The sequence below is a fragment of the Serinus canaria genome, chromosome Z (assembly GCF_022539315.1).
Source record: "Serinus canaria isolate serCan28SL12 chromosome Z, serCan2020, whole genome shotgun sequence".
NCBI classification, from domain to species: Eukaryota; Metazoa; Chordata; class Aves; order Passeriformes; family Fringillidae; genus Serinus; species Serinus canaria.
Genome location: NC_066343.1, coordinates 19,538,170 through 19,557,873, shown reverse-complemented (window position 1 = coordinate 19,557,873; position 19,704 = coordinate 19,538,170). Strand labels below are relative to the sequence as shown.

The 19,704-nt window shown below is 37.5% G+C and overlaps 1 protein-coding gene across 5 annotated transcripts in view; it reads left to right on the top strand.

Annotated features, from left to right (window-relative positions):
- GRAMD2B (GRAM domain containing 2B) overlaps positions 1–19,476 on the top strand; it is a 42,002-nt gene extending 22,526 nt beyond the window's left edge. For 3 of the 5 annotated variants that reach the window (XM_018921194.3, XM_030237155.2, XM_018921196.3), the window contains exons 2-15: positions 2,343–2,465; positions 4,464–4,545; positions 4,860–4,926; positions 5,857–5,960; positions 9,121–9,216; positions 9,922–9,993; positions 10,094–10,174; positions 10,785–10,896; positions 12,548–12,670; positions 12,859–12,946; positions 13,459–13,560; positions 15,053–15,146; positions 15,805–15,966; positions 18,203–19,476. In XM_018921194.3, coding sequence (XP_018776739.3) covers positions 2,343–2,465; positions 4,464–4,545; positions 4,860–4,926; positions 5,857–5,960; positions 9,121–9,216; positions 9,922–9,993; positions 10,094–10,174; positions 10,785–10,896; positions 12,548–12,670; positions 12,859–12,946; positions 13,459–13,560; positions 15,053–15,146; positions 15,805–15,948 — 1,288 coding nt within the window. In that variant the 3' untranslated portion in view covers positions 15,949–15,966; positions 18,203–19,476. The remainder of the gene's footprint in view (positions 1–2,342; positions 2,466–4,463; positions 4,546–4,859; positions 4,927–5,856; positions 5,961–9,120; positions 9,217–9,921; positions 9,994–10,093; positions 10,175–10,784; positions 10,897–12,547; positions 12,671–12,858; positions 12,947–13,458; positions 13,561–15,052; positions 15,147–15,804; positions 15,967–18,202) is intronic. The other 2 variants (XM_050987009.1, XM_050987008.1) reach the window with 2 other exon arrangements.
- The last annotated feature ends 228 nt before the right edge of the window (positions 19,477–19,704 follow it).

The following is a 19,704-nucleotide window of genomic DNA, read 5'->3' as shown; positions in this document are numbered from 1 at the left end:
GACGTGGTGAAACTGTATCAGCTAGTAGGAATACATCCTATTGCTACTGTCACTGTCAGGTATTACATGGGTGAGTCTCCTCTCACCTGTGCTGCTGTTCTCAGGAGGCATACTGGAGAGGTGAGCAGGCTGGCAGAAGTTAGCTCAGCATTTCCACAGCTATCAGGATTAGCATATTGGGATGCCTGAGCTCTCTGTCACCTGAAAGCAGCTGGATGGAATGGGTTCAGAGGCTAGAGATTCAGAAGTATTAGAAGTCAGTAGAGAAGACAGAAAGAATGAATGAGGGAATTGGAGTATGAATTGTAAGTTAAAAAAAGCAGCAGCAAAGCATCTAACCATGTTGATAGATGTAAATGATCCTGTGTTATAGGGTTTTTTTAAAGATATTTGTAATATAGAGGCATGAGACAGGCCTCCTTGATCAGTTGGTAGCCTTCCATGTGAGAATAGCAGGCTGACCAAGACAGTGATGGACACCAGTCAGGCTTCAGGCTCAAACAACTAATCTTAAAAACAGTACTGTGATACCTAGTTCTGTTCACTTGGGAGTTTCCATGCTAAACTGCTTTTTTTGAACCTGGCAATTTTGCCTCACCCTGTTCCTTATCCCACTCATTTCTGGTATTCTCTGGCCACTCTTGGAGTCCAAGGCTTTGGGTAATAGAAATATAGCCAGACTGTGAATAAGAGGTTTTCAGGATTTACAGACTTTTGGAATATAAACTACTCTATGATTGCAGGGAACACTTTGAGTAGGTAGTCTGTTTGTATGTCTGTTTAAAATCTCAAACAGCCTAAAGCTGCTTATTTGGGTTTTTCAGGCAGATTGGGTTCCACTTGGATCTCATTAATTGCCTATTTGATTGTCATTTATGTCAACTGAAAACAAAAGCTTATGATGTGTGGTCAATGTGGAGGTGATCCAAGAGTGAAGTTATGGGGAAATAATACGGTTTTTTTCCCCATTGGATTTGTGTATAATTGAAAAGATTGAAAGTCACAGTAATTAACAGTGTGTGACTTAGGGAGTAGGAATTCAGTGCCTCTGTGATGGGGAGTGCGAAGGGTGCTGAGGAAGGCTTAGATATGGAAATAACAGCTCTGTGTGAATATAAGATGTCTTGAGAATCCTGGCATTTGTCCTGTGACATAAGTTCTAGTTTAGCTGTGAGGTAGGATAACACCTCATTAGGTGAGGTATATCTTCTGATCTTACTCATCAAAGTGTAATAAAAGCAAAAGATCTTTTTGTGCCCTTCCTAAAAGAAGATTAAATTAGTTTGAAAACCTCTGTTAAAAAAATTTTTGCCTTAGTAAGAAAAACACTCTTCATATAAAGACAGTGTCACATGATGCCTATAGTCTTGCTGTAAAATATCACAAATTAAATATTCTAATGGAAATCTTCTGTGAATGGAGTCATTGAGGCCAGGCTCTAAATTAGTGGGCGACATGGTTTGGCTTACCTCTTTAATCCTAAGAGAATCCTATAGTTTTTGTAAAGCTTCAGGTTTCTTCAGGCAAGTGTGTGTATGTATTTGTCATGTCATTTTAAAGTATCATCATTCTTCACACCCTGTTATTAATAATAGCTCTTTTTCTCCAAGTTTTCTGTGTTGTCATTTTGTTGGAAAGTTATAGAAAGGGAAGCCGGGGGGGCTCTAATGGTACATTGCTTATCCTTCAGACTCTGGGTCCACAACACACATTTCTGAAGCAGTGTCACGTGCTGTGAAAAGACAATGCACTGTGGTGGCAGTGCTGCTTTTTAAAATAAAAGCTTTTTGTACTTGGAGAGAAACCTTTATTGTGAAGATAGTACACGTGGACTCACACAGAAGATGGGAAGTGAGAGGCAAAATAGGACCCATCTTCCTCCCTCTTGCAATATTGAGCCAGAAATAATCTGCTAAGCACCAAGTGCTGTCATGCAAGATGTTTTTCTCATGGCCTGCCAATCAGATTCATTTCCATTAGTCATCTAAGTCTGATTACTGAGCATGGAATGCATTTTTCCTAAACGAGAGGTTCTCTTCAGAATGGAAGCTAGAGCTTTTTATGAGTGCTGAAATATCCATGGCAGTCTTTCAATTTTCTGCTTTACATTGCTGAAATTCCAGTACTGGAGCTCAGATGTATAGTACTGTTGAGTCAGTAGACAAAGATTTTTTTTAGGATCTCAGAAGAAATGTCAGTTACAATTTTGTTCTTTAATACATGCTGTATTGTCAACATGTTGCAGTGGCATTCGACATTACTGTGAATTCTGTAATACACACTTTTATTTCTTTGCTTCTTTATTTCTTTGTTTATTTTTTTATTTATTTTTCCCCCTACAGTTCAGATGGAGAAAATGGAACTGATGAAAAAAGAAAGGCTGGAAAATCACCCACTGTGTTGCTTCAGACTCCTACCAGTGAAATGGAGTATTTTGATGACCGGAGAAAAGTTGATCTTGATAGGTAATGTCAGAAATACTGTCAGTTTTCTTCTAGTAAGATAATTAGAATGACTGCAACCCACTTCAAAAGCTAGACTGAGTAGTAATATTTATCAGATATCCTAGGGATAGCTTGCACACTATGCAAGTGGGTTGAACTCCAGGCACCTTCCTTGGTTGCTGTGTTACCCATTGCAAGCAATCACAATAGAATTTAGACTCTGAGCTGGCTTAGTTCCCCTGTTCTAGGAAAAAATATATTGCACTGTTTGGTGCCACTGCTGGTTGCATTCCTTTCATAATCAATTTGACAGGCAGTCAAACAGAGCTGCAATTTTAGTCCTGGCCTGTTTCCAGAACACTTTCATACTGGAGTATTGATTTTCCATGGTAAAACTATGACATAAGTTTTAATTTTGGACTCTGTGCCATATATTGCATCATATTTTTCTAATGTCCCCACAAAGATACTCATTCTTCTGTTGCTGGAGAACTGAAATGCATTTAAGTGCTTCTAAAGCTAAAATCCCACGTGGATGGCTTGAACTTTTGCATCCCTTTCACTTTGTCAACTGAACAGTCAGTGCAAAAGTCAGTGGTCAGCCTGACACTGTTGTTTTGGTCACAAGGCAAATATTTTAAAAAACATAATTTAATTTCATTAAGCATCTTTGAAGAAAAGGTACTTGAAGGAATATGTTTTCACTTTTTTTTCCCCCAAACATCGCAGTCTTACCTGTCATATGCTGTAATTGACTACTTTTGGTGAAGGCTAAATAAAAGATTTTTTTCAAGCTCACAATTTGTTTCAGTTTGACCTGTACTTTACATAAGCACACAAATACGTGTACTCACAGATTTTAGAGTTTTCTTCTATGAGGGACTGCCTGAAATATGCAGCTGGTTTCTCTGCTAAGTCAGTGTCTAAGTCAGATTGCTATAAAATCTCTTTCCTGCTGTCTCCATAACACTTAGGGTTTTCCTTCCTCTCACTCATATGGTGCAGTAATGGAAACTTCTGTAGCACCTTTATTTCACTACTGTATCTTTAGCACAACATATTTTTCAGTTCATTCAGTATGAGTTATGTTATGTGTTTTTTCCTTCTGCTGTTCAGTTTGCATCTGAGGGCGTCTGAAAAAAGAGCTAACTGATTTTTATAGTATGGTAATAAGCTATATTCTCTGGATCTCAGAGACAGTGCACTCCTCTTTCTGATTTATGAAACAGTTGTCCAACTTCTCTGTTTGTTTTTCTGAAGAATCCATGCCATTAATTCCTTCTGTATAAAACAGCTGATTTTTTGTAAGCTGATTTTTTCCCAACCATCCACAGAGAATTTGATCTGTACTTGGTTTTTTTTCTTTTTAAAGCTGTTTGAGGTTTTGTCTGGATTCCCAGTATAAATGGCTGGAGCTGCAGAAGTTTAGCCACCTATACAACTAGTATAGGTAGCTATACTTGTATACCATTTCATTTCCTGTAGGGTTGCCAGTTGTGTTTATGATTTCATTACACTACACTACATAGTTCATAGCCATCCTCTGACTTGTGCACCTATTCTTCTTTGTTACACTTTTCAAATGACCTTGCAGCTTCTGTTACAAGTCATAGCTTTCTGTACACTGCCTTCCACTTCAACTACTAGGTTTATATAATTTTATCTTGAATTAGTAAGGAATGTGCTTGCTTAGTATTAGTATTTCACATGTTGCCCTGAAACAAAGGTGAAGCTAAGCAATGTGATAATTCATGAAGCTGGAAAAATATTTTGAACTTTTTGTATTTCCTTACCAACTAGTCAGTTATTTAGAATACCCCTTCTAAATTAAAAAGCAACTTTCATCAGACTGTCATAGTCAGCATTTTAAGAAAAGATACAATCCTCTTTATCTCTGCATAATCCTTAATGATTTAGATAAGTTATCTAAAGGATTATTATGTTCCAAGGAAAAGCACATCCTGTTGGTAACTTACCAAGACCAATGCCAGGTTTACGTCAAATGCTTTAAATCTTCAGGACCAAGAGCAGCACAGATAGTCCAGTCCTGACAATCAAGAGTGACTCCAAGATTGAAAGAAAAAAACGTGCCTCAAATCAGGTAAGGCAGAGACTACTTGTTTAGTTACATAGAGTAAAAGTAAACAAGCACATAACTAGCATGACAGGGCTTTGTTTAGCAGTACTATATAGTTCATGGTTGTATAAGGACACAGGTTCCTTTATCATCAGTGTATTAGAGTTTGGGTAAGGCACAATACAGCATTAATAGCCACATAGAAAAAAATGAGGAGTTCTTGTAAAACAAGTGGGCAGAATGGGAAGGTGTGTGGAGGACAGGAAGTGGAGCAAGTCGCTTGGTTCTCAGACTGTCTAATAAAGTGTGGTTTTGTTGTCGGGCTTTTTGTTTTTTAGCTGAAGGCAAATGCACACTTTCATAAGCTGTTTCTAGATGTTCCCATTGATGAGCCACTGAAACAAAGTAAGTATTAATCCCTGTATTGTTGTTGGCTGTGGATCCTAGATAATGTTGTTAACCAACAAATGTGGTGATGTACAAGAGGAGCTACCTAAATTTTAAAAACTTTTAACAACAGTTACTTAGAGCTACTGGGCCTTGATCCACGTGCAATGGGCATTTTGTTGTAATTTTGGAAAACTTAAATCTCTACATGTTTGGTATATTTGGAAATTGCAGCCCACTTGGCCATTCCTGGAAAGTAGCCTAATCTAATGCAGAATTTTTTGGTACTGAATGTTTCTTAATAAAGGCATTACTTGAGACAGCATTGATCAAGTGATTAGCTTGAGTTTATGCTGTTAAAGATATTTTAATGATTTAATACTTGTAAGAAGGGAATTGTACACAGACATGTATAGCAAATGTTTCTTGGAAGGAATGCAGGGAAGGTGGCTCATGAGCAAGAAACGGTTTGCTCAATGTCTGTGAAGTAAAAGCAGCATTACTTTTCATGTGTTGTATCTCTATTGGACATCTATTTTAGACAATGGCTGTAGAGCTGGAAGTTTAAAGATAAAACCTTTCATTAAATTCTTCACGTTTAACTAATGCAGTTACCTAGAAGTTAGTAAAAAAAGTTTATAGGAAGCTACATCACATTCTCTCAGAAAAGATTTTTGACCTTTGGAGGCCAGTTGCATGTTTTAATTCACTTTATTAATTTCAGTTGTAGTCCTTCTAATATTTTGAGTCAAACTTAGGCCTGTGATATCTTCTGAGCTTCTCAGTATTAGTTAAACTTACTGAAAATTTTGAGTTTTGACAATGTTAATCAAAAGGTATAAACCTAAACAAATTATAGCTTTGTAAAAAAAAAACCAAACAGAAGCCAAATTGGCTTGGCTTGGGTTGTGATTACATTCAAGGTTATAGAATTTCTTTTTGTTTCAGGCTTTACCTGTGCTCTGCAGAAAGAAATTCTGTACCAAGGAAAGTTATTCCTTTCTGAAAACTGGATTTGCTTCCATTCCAAGGTTTTTGGTAAAGACACTAAGGTTAGTAAAATGTTTTTATATAGAACAGTAATGCTATTCTTAACAATTTTTTCAGCACCAGAAGTTCAAATTATTGTGCAAGGCTGGAATAGTAATACTTCCAAGTTTTATTGAATACAATCATTATTTATAAGTGATGTTTGAAATACAGTCTAGAACTGAACACTATTATTATTAGAAATTGAATCTTTTGTGTAAGGACTTCATGTCTGAAACAGATGAGAGGAAAGGATCTGACAAGCAGCAGTGAGGGCATTGTCAAAACCATGTAACACAAATTGCAAAAATGTTTCTCTTGGGTTGAGTACATGAAAGAGGAAGAGGAGGAGCTGGAGGAAGGAAGGCTGAAAAATATTAAGGGCTTCAAGGCTAGAGCTGGGGCCGTGGAGAGAAGGATCAAGCATATTAAGGCGTTTAGAAAGGAAGAACTAAACTGGCTTCTGACTTGAGTAGCAAAGCTCTCTGAAGGATTCTACTATCAGTCCCGTTTTGCATAAACAAAGAGCATGATAAAAGAAAAACAAGTTGGCAAGGTTTTTATTTGTGAGCCCAGTGTGCAGATCAGAACTGAGATGTGAACTGTTGGAAAGATCATAAATTAGTCTTTCTTGGTGATCCACCTAAAGCTTAGTACCCCTGAGGTGAATGATATGCATACAGAAAAAAACAAAGACTTGGATCTGTTGATTTGGAGGTTTTGGAGTGTGCTTTGTTTACATAAACTGCTTTGGTTTTGACCACTTCTGGGAAAACAGATCAAAATGCTTCAAGGATTTCTTTGGCTTCTTCTTTCAGGTGCATTTTTAAACAAAGCTCCTGGTTAGATCCAGTGATCTAGGAGTTGATTAGGGGTTGAGATTATCTCATTTCTCTGGGGTCAGCTGTTTTGATGGTGTACCATCAGTTGTTAAATGGCTTTTTACAAAGTGTAATAGGTTTAAAGATTGTTTAATATTATTAACAGTCCATTGTCTATAGCGACCTTATGGGTTATTGTGTTCCACCACTTGGCCCAGGACTATTGTTGATTTCTAGTTAATGGAATCTGCTAGTCATAGACAGTACGTTAATGTGGATGGTGTGTATGTTGGTGAAAGCTGTATGACACAAAGTAAAAAGCAGGTTGATTACTATCATTCAATATTAGTAACAGCTATCTTTGCAATTTATTAAAATTTAACCTGCTGTACTAACAATCTGTGGTTCACCATGACCAATTGCAACTTCTTCAAGCTGTGGAACAGCTTTCAAATGTCAACTAAGCTAAATGTATACAAGAATATGGTAGAACTTTACTGAGTAGAAAAACTGATGCAGAATGATGATGGTGATGTAGTACTAGGAAATTATTTATCAACAAGGTTTTAAATTCAGGAATATATACATACTTATGTATATTCTGAAAAGTGAAAACATTTTACAAGATAGGGTAGAATAAACACTGGAAATGTAACTATGGCAATATTGCAAATTATTCAGTTCTGGGTCTTATTTTCAGAAAACACTGTGGGGAGAATTAAAATTTAAGGAGATAGTTCTTATCATTTATTTACAGCTTCATTCTGCTTTTAGAAATACCATCAAGAAAAAAGCTTGACAATCAGGGATACAGTGAAAAATAATGTTGAGGGAAAGGAAGGAGGAAATCCAGCTGGACAGGAAGGGGAACATTCTTAGCAGTTAGATACACTGACAAAGTTTTCCGGACACAAACCTTCTATTGCTTAAAACTTGTAAAACTATATAAGCTTTGGGAGAAAGTGTTTTATTGTGAGAAACATCAGATCTACACATTCCAGTTAATTTTTGATAAGAGTTCTACCTGCAGGACTGTTTTTTTTACTGAAAGCTTTTGTGCAAGGAAAGCTATGCAATTCAGGAGTTTTGAATATGCAGTAAAGATACTGTGTATATTAAAAAGTAAAAGATTGTTTCTGCAGGATTAAATAGGCATTGAACAACTTTTTTTCCAGGTAGTACTCATTTGGCTATATATGTTGGCCTTGAGTATTTCTTGGATTTAGACGTTGTTTTACTCTTGGAAATTGCTTTCTATGTTGCCTGCAGGTAAACCTTTTATTCTGAAATAATTATTGTTCCAGATAAAAGTATTTGTGATCAGTGATTCCACCCTAATGCTGTGGGAACAATGCAGTAAGCAAGTGCTGAATGGACACATTAGTTTTGATTATAGTAATGTTATCTATCTAAACTGCACACAGTAGAATGCTATTCACACCTCTGATATAAAGTTCTTTAAGGTGAATTGTGAACTGAACCAACTAGAACAAATTATGTACACTTTTAGCCTTGTTTCCAAATATCTCAGGTTGGTCTGAGAGCCTGTGTCAAAGATATTATTAACAGGATCTCTTTCTTAATCATGGATGTTATATACATAACCAGGATTATTATATTTGCCTAACTCATTAAATCTCTAGGCTTTTCAACTCACTGTCTCCAACCAGGTTTTCTTACCATTGTAAATTGGGATTTACAGGAAGAACCCATGCAGAATATCTGAAGCGAAATACTCTGAAACTTAGCAGATGTTACGCTAATGGTGTTGGATATAAACATAAAGGAGGAAGGAAAATTGAGAACTTTTCAATGTAAATCTAGACTGCCTCCTTGGCACACAAAGGAATCAGTTGAAGTCAGCAGGTGTGTCAGTAATGGGTCTTTCAACCTTGCTGAAGGATGAGCTGTTTACTCACCTGCTTGTTGCGGATCTGTAAGTGGTGAGAAGACTTTTATGCGCATTACTCAACAGGCTTTTCTTGTCTGATATGTTCTGAAATATTTGGTTTCTAAACAAAGAAGCATAGCTTTCAGATTGGTTCATTTTGCTGATCTGCAGTGCACTAAGCCCATAGTCTTGTGAGAGCCAGAAGGGATCAGGAAAGGAAGACAGAAACAAATGCCTGGATTATCATTTTATAAAAACAGAAGTAAAAGTAGTTAGGTATGGTTTCAGATTATTTCTGTTTCTTATTTTACATTAAATAATAGTAATCAGAAGGGCAGTGGAGACATCCTTAAATGGTGAGTGTTGAAGGTCTGACTTATCCCAGTAGCTGGGCTGGCCCCTCAGGAGAGAGCGTGGTGCAGATTTGTATGCGAATATTGGGATTCCAACACTATATTGATCTTGTTTCAGATTAGTATACCTGTACTGTCAGTGACACTTCTGAAGAAAACCAAAACTGCCCTTCTGGTGCCAAATGCTCTGATCATAGCGACAGTAACAGATAGGGTAAGTACTAGTAGAAGACAAGGTATTTCAGTGAGAAAATGAAGAACAGAATCTATGTTTGGCTTATGCTCTCAGTAATCGTTCATTTCCTGTTTTCCAAGAATTCATAGCACCAGAGGAAATGAAAAAGCTGAGTCAGGAGGAGTCAGGAGGGGCATGCACAGAGGGTTACCTTCTTTGTTAGCAGCTCTGTCAGTGTTCTTCCATTTACTTGTATCTCTTACCTAACCAGTCATACCTTAGACACACAAAAATCTTTTGCTTATAGTTATATTCAGGAATTGTAATTGCATCAATCATTACAAAATGTGATTATCCTATGAGCAGCCTCAGAAACAATGCATTTTCGTTGCACAAATATTCTGTGGGTGCCGGAGACAGTACATAAAAGCAAGTCTGGGATTTTGTTTGTTTGGAGTTTTTTTAAGGGGTAGGTAAAACATAGCATGAAAAGTGTTTTTAAAAGAAAGAACAGATCTGGATTATGCTCTTGTTCCTGCAGCAGAATATGGTAACTTGTATCTGCCTACTCTGTGTTCATGTGATAAACAGCAGGTCTTAAGCTTAGAAGGACCACAAGTTTTTGCTACCATACTAAGGTTCTTGAAAATTGTTACTTGATTAGCAAAATCACCCGTCAAGTTTTATTTAGATAAGAGAGACTGTATGTCTTTTGCAAACAGTCATAGAACTTTTATTTTGCAGTACATGTTTGTCTCACTACTCTCCAGAGATACCACCTACAAGCTATTAAAATCCATCTGTACACATCTTGACGTAAGTACTTATGTGGCTTTGTGTTCACTATTACTGCTGTCTTGCTGTGAAGTGGTACTTTCTGCTTGTGTTCCCTGTTGACAGTGCTGGTTTTTTTCAGGATGCAAGCGTGGGCAACAGTCCAAATCCCTCTTCTGCAGAAAACAGCTTCAGGGCTGATCGCCCTAGAACCCTGCCCCTGGTAAATGGCTTAGAAGTTTATTCTTTTGTTGTGTGGCATCTTTCATTGCAAGTACTGTTTATAATGCCTGGAGAAAATCATGACATCTGTTTCTAAAATTTCCATGAGTCTTTAACACTGGAAAACAGTTGGAATAATTAGTATAATTATATGTGTCATGCAGTTTGTATACATGCGTATGCTTTGGATTTATTCAAGATCTGTGTGTTCTTCATATCTCTAGCACTCAGATTTTAGTGTACTGATGTAAACCATGGACAGTTTTTGCAGTGTTTCTAGTAGCAAACTTTCCTCTGTAAAACAGTTCACTCATCTGAAAGAGTGGTGAAGCTGTGTGTGATGACCCGTCTAAGTCTATGGACTTGTCCTGGACTTCACATCTTGTCTAACTTAACAGTCCTTCTTGTGGACAAGGCAGGAGATGAAGCTTGAATTCTGATGATGTTATGGAGCTTTTTTTTTTTAGTTTGATCTCCTTATGTTGCTATCATAGATTGTTCCTGGTTTAACAGTTCTAGAGCTTTGATCTTTGGTTCAGATTCTAGAGGAAATGAGATTGTTTTGATTTAGAACAGGGCTGAGCCTTTTTGTGATTCATTCTCCCCATCAGGATTTCAATGAAGATTATTCTGATCTGGATGGAATAGTGCAGCAGCGAAGACAAGAGATGGAAGAGTCCAGCAGCACAGGCTCACAGACACCAGAGCTGGAGTGCTTCCAAGGTGAGTGGGATCATGGAGCCCCAAGAGAACGAGAATGGACTAGCTCTCAGTTTTGCTTCTGTATCCCCTTCTGATGTGGAATCCAGATTTGCCACAGTCCTTGAGAATTACGTGGATTTTGAGATCTTCCTCAAGGCCCCTGAATCTACATTTCTGTTACTATGGCCCTCTGCAATCCAGGCTCAGGCAATGACTTTGTCATCAGCAGATCTAAGTTGTCGCTGCTGGTTTCAGTTGCTTAGCCATGTGAACAGAGATAGAATGGAGGAGCTGTTCATGCTTTAAAACACGAAGGAAAAACAAACAATCAAAACCCATTCTAAAGTAGTTCAAGTCACAGTGCAACTTCTGATCTATACAAATAATACTTTGTACCATGGTGACTTTTGGTCATTCGGGTTATTTTTGTCATGTTTTTTTGTGGGGTTTTTTAAACATTCATTTTATTCTTTGCAGCTATTAAGATATTTGAAGATACCATCCAAAGCTGTTCTTTCTTTACCACACTCTTTGTAATCTCTTGTCTCAAGTTCTTCACCTAACTAGCAGCTCTTCTGATTGAAACTCACTTCATAACTCGTACTTCAAAACTTCATGAGTACATCAATACTTGTTTTGTGTAGCTCATGCTGAATGTTCTTATGAAAACCTAGAGTATTCTCTTGTACAATTAATATATATTAAAATATTAATGTGTTGTTATGCTGTTAGTACTCTGGATTCCATCTTGACTGTAATTTGTGTAAGAAACTGCTGAAAGATACTGTCATTTTTTTATAGCAATTCTCTATTACGTTATTTTTTATTAACTCTCCTTATTGCTCTGTGTCTTTTGTTCACCAAATGATTTGGAGTTATTTGCTTTCATTGGTATTTTACATTTGCTGTGCGTCTGACTTTAATTGTGTAGTGCTGTTGATTAACTTGTGGCGTCATCACAGGCCACAGAAGTGCTTCTAAATAAAGTTTTAATTTTCTGTCTTACTTCCTGATGGCTAGTAACTGCTTCAAACCATTTCTTTTTTCACAAATGAAAACCAATATCCAGGCAAAGAGCCATCCTTGGAAAGGAGTTGAAAGCGGGGGTGAAAGGTAGCACGTCTGTCACTCGTGGTTGTTTTTTGTGCGTCATTACAGCAAGTCCAGGGTAAACAGGTAGCGCGTAAAACTGAGTGTGATTAGATTTTTCTGTTCCATTTCTTTCAAGATACCACTGGCATTTTTAAAGACAGTCAAGAAAGGGAGTTTTAATGTCCTTTTTTAAGTTACAATGCACTACCCCCATTTGATGTTGCAGTTAAAGTAATTTGGAATCATTAGCAAATTCAGGCCTTTTGAGAGATTACTTTTGTGACTATAAACTTCTGCCTGGAAATTCAGTAGTAACTTTCAAGATTTTCATGGGTTGCTGTCTTTTAAAAGATCTGGAATATAAATGCAACATATATAATCTTCTTGCAATCCAAGTGCTTCTTTTATTTTGTGCTGATGTGAAATTAGTATGTAAACTGTTTCAAGGATACTAAACCAACTTCTGCTTTTTCCCCAAAAGTACAGAAATGCACCTTTTAAAATTCTCTTCTTCCTCTATTTCTTTACCAAAATAAGCTATTGACAATTTCACCTCTATTAAAATTCTTTCTTTTGACAGATTATCACGTTGTTGAAACAGAGACCCATTTGAAAGTTTCGAAGCCTGAGGCCAAGTCTGTTCGTTCAGATGTACATAGTAAACGTGGGCCTGATGGAAAAGCCCGAAACAGTCCTCGAAATGGTAAGAATCAAGGACAGATCTGCAGCTGGAGTAACTTGAGATAAGTTTGCATAAGTGCATCGGTTCACATAACACGGAAGATCTCTTTCTTGTTTCTCCCTCTACATTATCTGTTGCATTCTTCAAAAATCTGTTTATATTCTGTGGTCTGCTCTGCTCAAAGTAAGACTTGGTTCCTTCCCTTGCAGGCCATTCTGAAGCCTTCAGGTTCCTGCACAAAGTGAAGTCCCAGAAGCTCTTATCTCTGAACCATGTACTCGTATTTTATGCAATTCTGTAAGTAAGCAGTAACAAGATTGTCAAAAACTAAGATTTTCTTATGTTTACATGATTGATATAATGTAAGCATGATTGAAATAATCTAAGCTTTACTTGAGAAAAGGAAATTATTGGAAATTGTGGCATTTACATTTCCCAGAAATGTGTATATGCATACATGCATATATATATATATATATATATATGTATGTACACATATCTATATAAGCTTGCTGCCACAGGCTTATACTTAACTGGCCGTTTACTTTTAAAAGCAAAGGGTCTTTTGATTCAGAAAATGTTAAAAGTGTTTAAGTACTTGCAGAAGTTCCTTTTGCATGTCACTTGGCAAACACATACTCAGATTTGAGATTTTCATAACTGTCTAAATACCATTGATGCTATTCCTGAAATGTTTCCAAGAACAATACCTTTATTTTTGAACATGTGCAAGTAACAATTTAAATGGCTTTTAACAACGAACTGCTAAAGTTTCCTTAACTGATATACTTTATTTTTCTCTCTTACAGTGTTTGTGTTTTAATACTTTCTACCTTCTACATGAGATATAAAATCAGTGTCCTGGAGGAACGCCTTATGTCCATGACAGCCTTTGATTCACATATTAAGGAGTAAGATAAACTCTGGGAAAGTATTGGGGATTTTAAATCTTTTTCCAGAGCAATGATTCCATGAAGAAGGTGTAACTTCTGTTGTCAGTCTTAGTGTAATTTGATTAGTATGTTAGAAACATGCTCTTTGAGCTAATACATCTGTCTTGCTTATACAGAGCTTTGTGTTGTCTATTTAGAAACTGATATCCTGTCTTTCTGAAATAAAAACCCCACACCACAAAACCAAACTGAAGCAAAATCCAAACACACCAAGGGACAGGTGTCTGTGTATTTGAAGAGGAGCTAGGGAAAGGGACCATAGTTACAGAAGTAATTCCTTTCTGTAGCTGGAGTCTTGGCTGTCATCTGCCCCTGCAGTTAGTTTTTGTGGAGTTTTTTTTTTTTTCGTCTCCATGTTGCATAGATGGAAAATATGCAAACATTAAATGGAGAGGCTGTGCAGTAGTTTGGGTTTTTCCACAGTAGTTTGCCTCTATAAGTTATATTGGCTCCCTCCTCTTGTCTTAGGAAGTTAAACTGGATACTGCTGAGAATACTAATCAGTTCATTGAGCATTAGATTTTGCATTAACTATTCTCCCCTTCTTATAACAGATTTATTTCCCTGAGCTGCTCTGAAAAATATGGCTTTGAAAGTCATTTATCAACTCTGCAAAACCTGCAGCCACATGCAACATGGGTGGAAATGATGACAGCTGGAGAAGCATCACGTGAAAAAGAGAAGGGAAAAATAAAATTCAAGATAGACCTAACTCAGGCGTGGTGGAACTGTTTGCAAAGTGGTTCAAATTTAGCAAGCCCTTGCATAAGCTTGCTTTTAAATTCAGCTTTCTTTGATTACCCATCCATGACAAAACAGGTCACTCTGACATTGCACTTGTGGTCATATCAAACAATGACTGTGCTGTTTATGATCCAGCTGGTCTCAGCTGTCATCTGTGGAAAGCAGTAGGACTTGTATGCATATGTCAGAAGACAGAGCCAGGTTCTTCATGAAAAAAGGGATAGGAAGGAAATGGTGCTCTATCTATGCAGCCTTGCATTTATATTTTACCATTTTATAATGCAAGAAGTGGGGTAAACCTGTCCCACATAGTAAGCAATGTCAGAAGCCTTTTTTCTCACTTCTGGCATATTTTTATTAGCAGGATACTCTGTCCCTCTTCAGAAACACTAACACAAGAAAGTCTCCTGATTCTGTTGCTCTGATCCTAAACAGTACAAGATACAGGAAGGAAGATCTAATGTGCACTTCTGCAGTGTCAAGGGCTTGGGCTTTCCGATTTCCTCCAAGTTGCAGGATGTGGAATTTACAGAACTTTTCAGGGGAATTAGCTCTAAAGTGTTCTATCCAAACTTCTGGAGAATGGGATTTCTGTAAACTAGTACAGTTTCTAGTTCTGGCACTGTTGCCATCTACATGTGTATCCAGTTTTGTTTTCCTCATTTTTTGAGTCTGTCACACTTAACTTTTTCATTCTATTTGACAGGCATCAAGTGCACCAAGATTTGGGATCTCATCTGCAAATTAATGCTGATGCCCTTTGTGATGAGTTAACTGCTAATCTTAGAAAATTGGAAAAGGTAACATTGTATGATATAATGCAAATGCTGATAGACCAGTCAGGTTCTTGATGTGTTTTTATGATCTTTTGTCTTGAAAAGTGTTGAATTATCCCCAGATTTGATACCAAAAGAGGGCATGTTTTTCTAGACAAAGGGCTAGTTTTTGGACTATAAATTAACCCTAGTATAAACATTGGTGTTTGTAAAAGCTTTGCCTTGAGCTGAAGCTTATAACCAGGCCAAGTGTCCCTGAGGCAGACACTTCAGGAGTGATTATTGCATTATGTAGTGATCTCAACTTTTTTTTTCTTTTTTTTTTTTAGTCCATCAGGGCTAAGGATTTTAAACTCAACCTTTATTGGTATTTGATTAATTTTTCTGTTTGGGGCTTTTGTTGGAGTTTTGGGTTTTTGATAAAGAAGAATGGTGCTTGCTTACATATGTAGTCAGCTTCTTCACACCAAGTGGCTGAGATCTGCTTGTTTCACTTCAGTAACACAAATGCTGCTGCACCTGTTATGAAATTCCCTGTACCTGACCCTTGCTTTTTACCATTCTCTAATTGGAAAGCTAAACATATTTGGTGACTAAAATTGCAAGCCTATGCAAAACAAGTGGGTGTGCAGACCTTATTTCCTTATTTGGTGTTTTTCCCCTTTCTAAAACACTTTACCAGAGACTCCATTGCTCTCTTGGCTGTGCCCTGTGGTGGGTCTGCTGGATGCTGTTGGAATGGCTGTGTCCAGCACAGGGCAGCCCCTGGCCCTGGCACACTGCTGATGCCCCTGCAGACCTTGCCCCACCTGCCCCCAAACCTTGACAAATGTACCCAGTACAGGTGGGTGAAATGCTGTGTGTTGGGTATGCATACACAGGCTGAGCATGACAAAAGCACTAGTGGAACAAAACCAAAAGTTACTTGAATTCCTTTGTGCTTGACTCACATGGGATATTTTTGCCTCTGTTTCTAAGACTGAGTCTGTGCTAAGGTCTTTCAAAACCTTTTTATTCCCCAAACCAAATTTCTCAAATAGCACGAAGCTAAGAACATATAATAATACTGTTTACATGTGTGGCATAGGTTTTAGAAATACTACCAAAAAGGGGTTTCTTCCCCCACATCTTCTCCCTCTTGGCTATGGAAATCTAGAGTAATGCTGGCTTAACACCTCTGTATTTTCTGGATAATAACAGTGTGAATACAAGGGGAAAATGGTGGCCAGATACAGTCTTCAGCCAAATTAGGTCATTTAGGAGGTTACTGCTTTCTGGCTGTCTGGGACAGGCTGGCAAGATGGTTCATAGGAGACCTCATTTCAGTGGGAAGCCAGCCAGCCAGCCCTTTGCAGCAAAGCTAGGCAGTGTCCTACTCCCTTATATAGTCTCTGCTTGGAGACAGTAATGGACAGCTGGATGGTTAGGTCATTCAGCTGTTCCCAGAGAAGTGTCCTTCTGTCCTGAATTAGAGACTTAAGTGGTGTGCGTTTTTTGTTTGGTGTCTTGCTTTCTTTGTTTAGTGTCTACAGGACTGGAGCCTTAAAGACTTACCTTTATCTGCCAAATATTCAGGGCAATGAAGTGCTCTGCATATAAGCTAAATCAGAATTGCCTGTAGCCTGCATATTGCCACATCCTGTTCTAATCTAGATGAGCAGTGGTTAGAAATCTAACAGCTTTTTGTTAGAAAAAAAGCTGAGCAAAGTTATTGCAGTTGTTTAACAGTTTCATATGCCTTAGTGAAAAGTGCTGGTAACTGGCTGCAGCAGCAAAGGTAGCATACATATTCTAGTATAACTTGTCATGTTTCCCCTTACTTTCCCCATGACCACAGCACTGTAAACTGGAGCACTGAAATTATTTAAAATTATTATCTAAAATTATCTATCTTATTATTAAAAACTAAAAATTACTCTGCAATTAAAAATTGGTTCATGCACATATATGTTACAATGACTTTCTCTGTGCGACCTTCTGATTTTTACAAGTTCTCGTTCATACTTGGAGTTGAGGAACTTCCATTGTTTAACAAAATTCTGCTAACTTGGCTTTTAATTGCATTTAGCAGCTTGTTAAAATGCACTGTGTCTGTCATAGGATAAAGCATTAAATTGTGGGAGGGAAAATGTGGCCTAATATTACTCATTCCCTTTCACTAACTTACCAAGCTAAAAGGAAATTCCTGTTTACCTGTGAAGCAACTCTCATAAAATTAGGTGCTTCTTACTGTTTCCCTTTCCTCAAAATGTCCTTCTTGAGAAAGGTGTGCATCTGGGATAGAAATCGTGACATAGAACTGAAAGGTGGAATCTTTGAACAGGAGGTACAGTGGCTCCTCAAATTAAAGCCTGAAAGTAGCTGTGACTAAATCTGTTACCAGTGTTGGCAAAGTTGCTAAGATAAGTTACTGAGAACCTGTGTGTCTGGGGATGTGACCCACTCTATTCCCTCCTCTCTGCTTTTAAGGACAAGCTGATGAAAAGTGGGTAAATAGGCTGTGTAAAAATAGATCTGTTCAAATTATTCTTGAGGATGCAACTGGCTGACATTACTTTAATTGCAGCTAAAGAAAGACAGCCCACAATCAATTCACTAAATCTGGTAAATGGGACATGTCTCCAATGGTTACAAGACTTTGCTGTGCACATATCATGGCTGAAGCTGTTACAAAACTACTTGAATTATCCATTTAGCCATAGAGCTATGACTTGGAGGTTTGAGGCTTTTACTGGATTTTGATCAAGGTGAAAATAATTCAGTTTCTTGTCCCATTGCTTCTAGCTCTGATTTTTATTTCTGCCTTATGACTAATGGAGGAGACAATCTATAGGAGAAAATTTCAGGGGATATTCATTATATGAAACTTGCTAGTTAATTGTCTAGGCGTTACATATGATGCACTTACATTACGCTTATAATAAGAGAAGCATTTAACAGGAATACTATAGGTATGGAAAGGTGTGACAGAATTAACATGCAGACAGAGTATATTGAAAAGTATGTCTTCATTTTATTTTTTATTTAAAATGCAGTGTAACACTTCTTGCCTCACAACTCTTTCCCTCTCTTTTTCTAAGATACAGAACAACTTACAAAAACTACTTGAAGATGGTGAATGAAACATCAATGTTCTTGGACTGCTGCAGACCTCATTCTTCTGTCTTGACAAACTGTTCCAAAGGAGCTCTGCTGGCCAGAGTTCAAGCTTCTTTATTTTCAGTCCAAGCCAAGCTTAAACTACTGTAAAGCTCATGTCATAATGCAAAAAAGTCAGTTGATTCTTCAGCATGTATCTATATATTTTGCAAACATATATGGTTTGGTCTACATGTATCTATGTTTTAAAAATGTGGGGATTTTTCTTTCTCTTTTGTGTGTGAATTAATGGATTTTATAGCTTGCTTTATTTTAGAGTTGCTTTCACCAGTGCAAATCTGGTGCATATTCCTTTTACCTCAACATATGCTTTATGCCTATTGTCATACAAATATATACGTGGAGAACATCAGTCATGATTCATGTACTGAAGCATTGTGTGAATGAGCAGGTATCTGTTTTAGCTATGATTATGGATTGGTGCTGTACTCTTCATTTTTACTTAATTCTCTGCACCCTGACATCCCAAAGATCAGAAAACAGATGCCTCTGTGTTTGGGTATGCTAAATCATGAATGTCTGAGGTCTTCTCAGTTCTCCAGTGCTGTAAAAAGGCTCAATTCCACTTCTTGTGACACTGTATCACCACTGAGGGTAAGGTCTGCTTCTACTGGGCATTCCGGTTCCATTGAAGTCAAACCTGAAATCTGTATGGACTTGCCAATTTGCAATCAAGTTGCTTATGAATTGCAATATGGGTGTGACACACCTGCAGAACTTAGAAAAACTGCTTGTTTTCTGTCCAATCATATGGTCTCTCTCCTTCAAGTTAATCAGCGTGAAGATCCTCAGTCAGCTTTCCTTGGAGTTGCATGGGGTTTTGGTTGGCTGAGCAACTGCAATTTGTAGTCCAGTAAATGGAAATCTCATCTTCGTATGTGACTCCAGAGACTGGGTATTTCCACATAATGAGAACTGGCAAATTAATGGTGCAGCAATACAAACAATCAGTAGAGTGAATGAAAAAGTGGACACCTGCTTCATTATATCACATACTGTTTTTTTCCCAGAGTGCCTAAGATGGGGATTTTTAGCTTTCTGATTCACCAAGCAGGCTCATTAGTTTTTAAAAAGCAATATTTAGGATAATAACTACTGTCTGTGAAGTAACAGTATTGTTTATAATATGCTATGCATTTTATAACCATTTCTGTGAAATGTACCTACTTTGTTTAAATAAACTTTTTTAAAACCAGTGACTCAATACTATAATTTGGGTAAACCCAAGTCCATCCATCAGTTTTAGTCCAATGTGATGTTCATGAGGCTTATACCTCATGGTACAGTTCGTGCAAAACCCAGCATGCAGCACAAGGGGTTAGGAACTGCATCCTGCTGCAGTCCTTTGTCCGACTCTGTTGTGTGTGACTTCTTTCGAATCTCAATGACAAAAGCAAATAATATCTCAATGATCAGGGCAAGT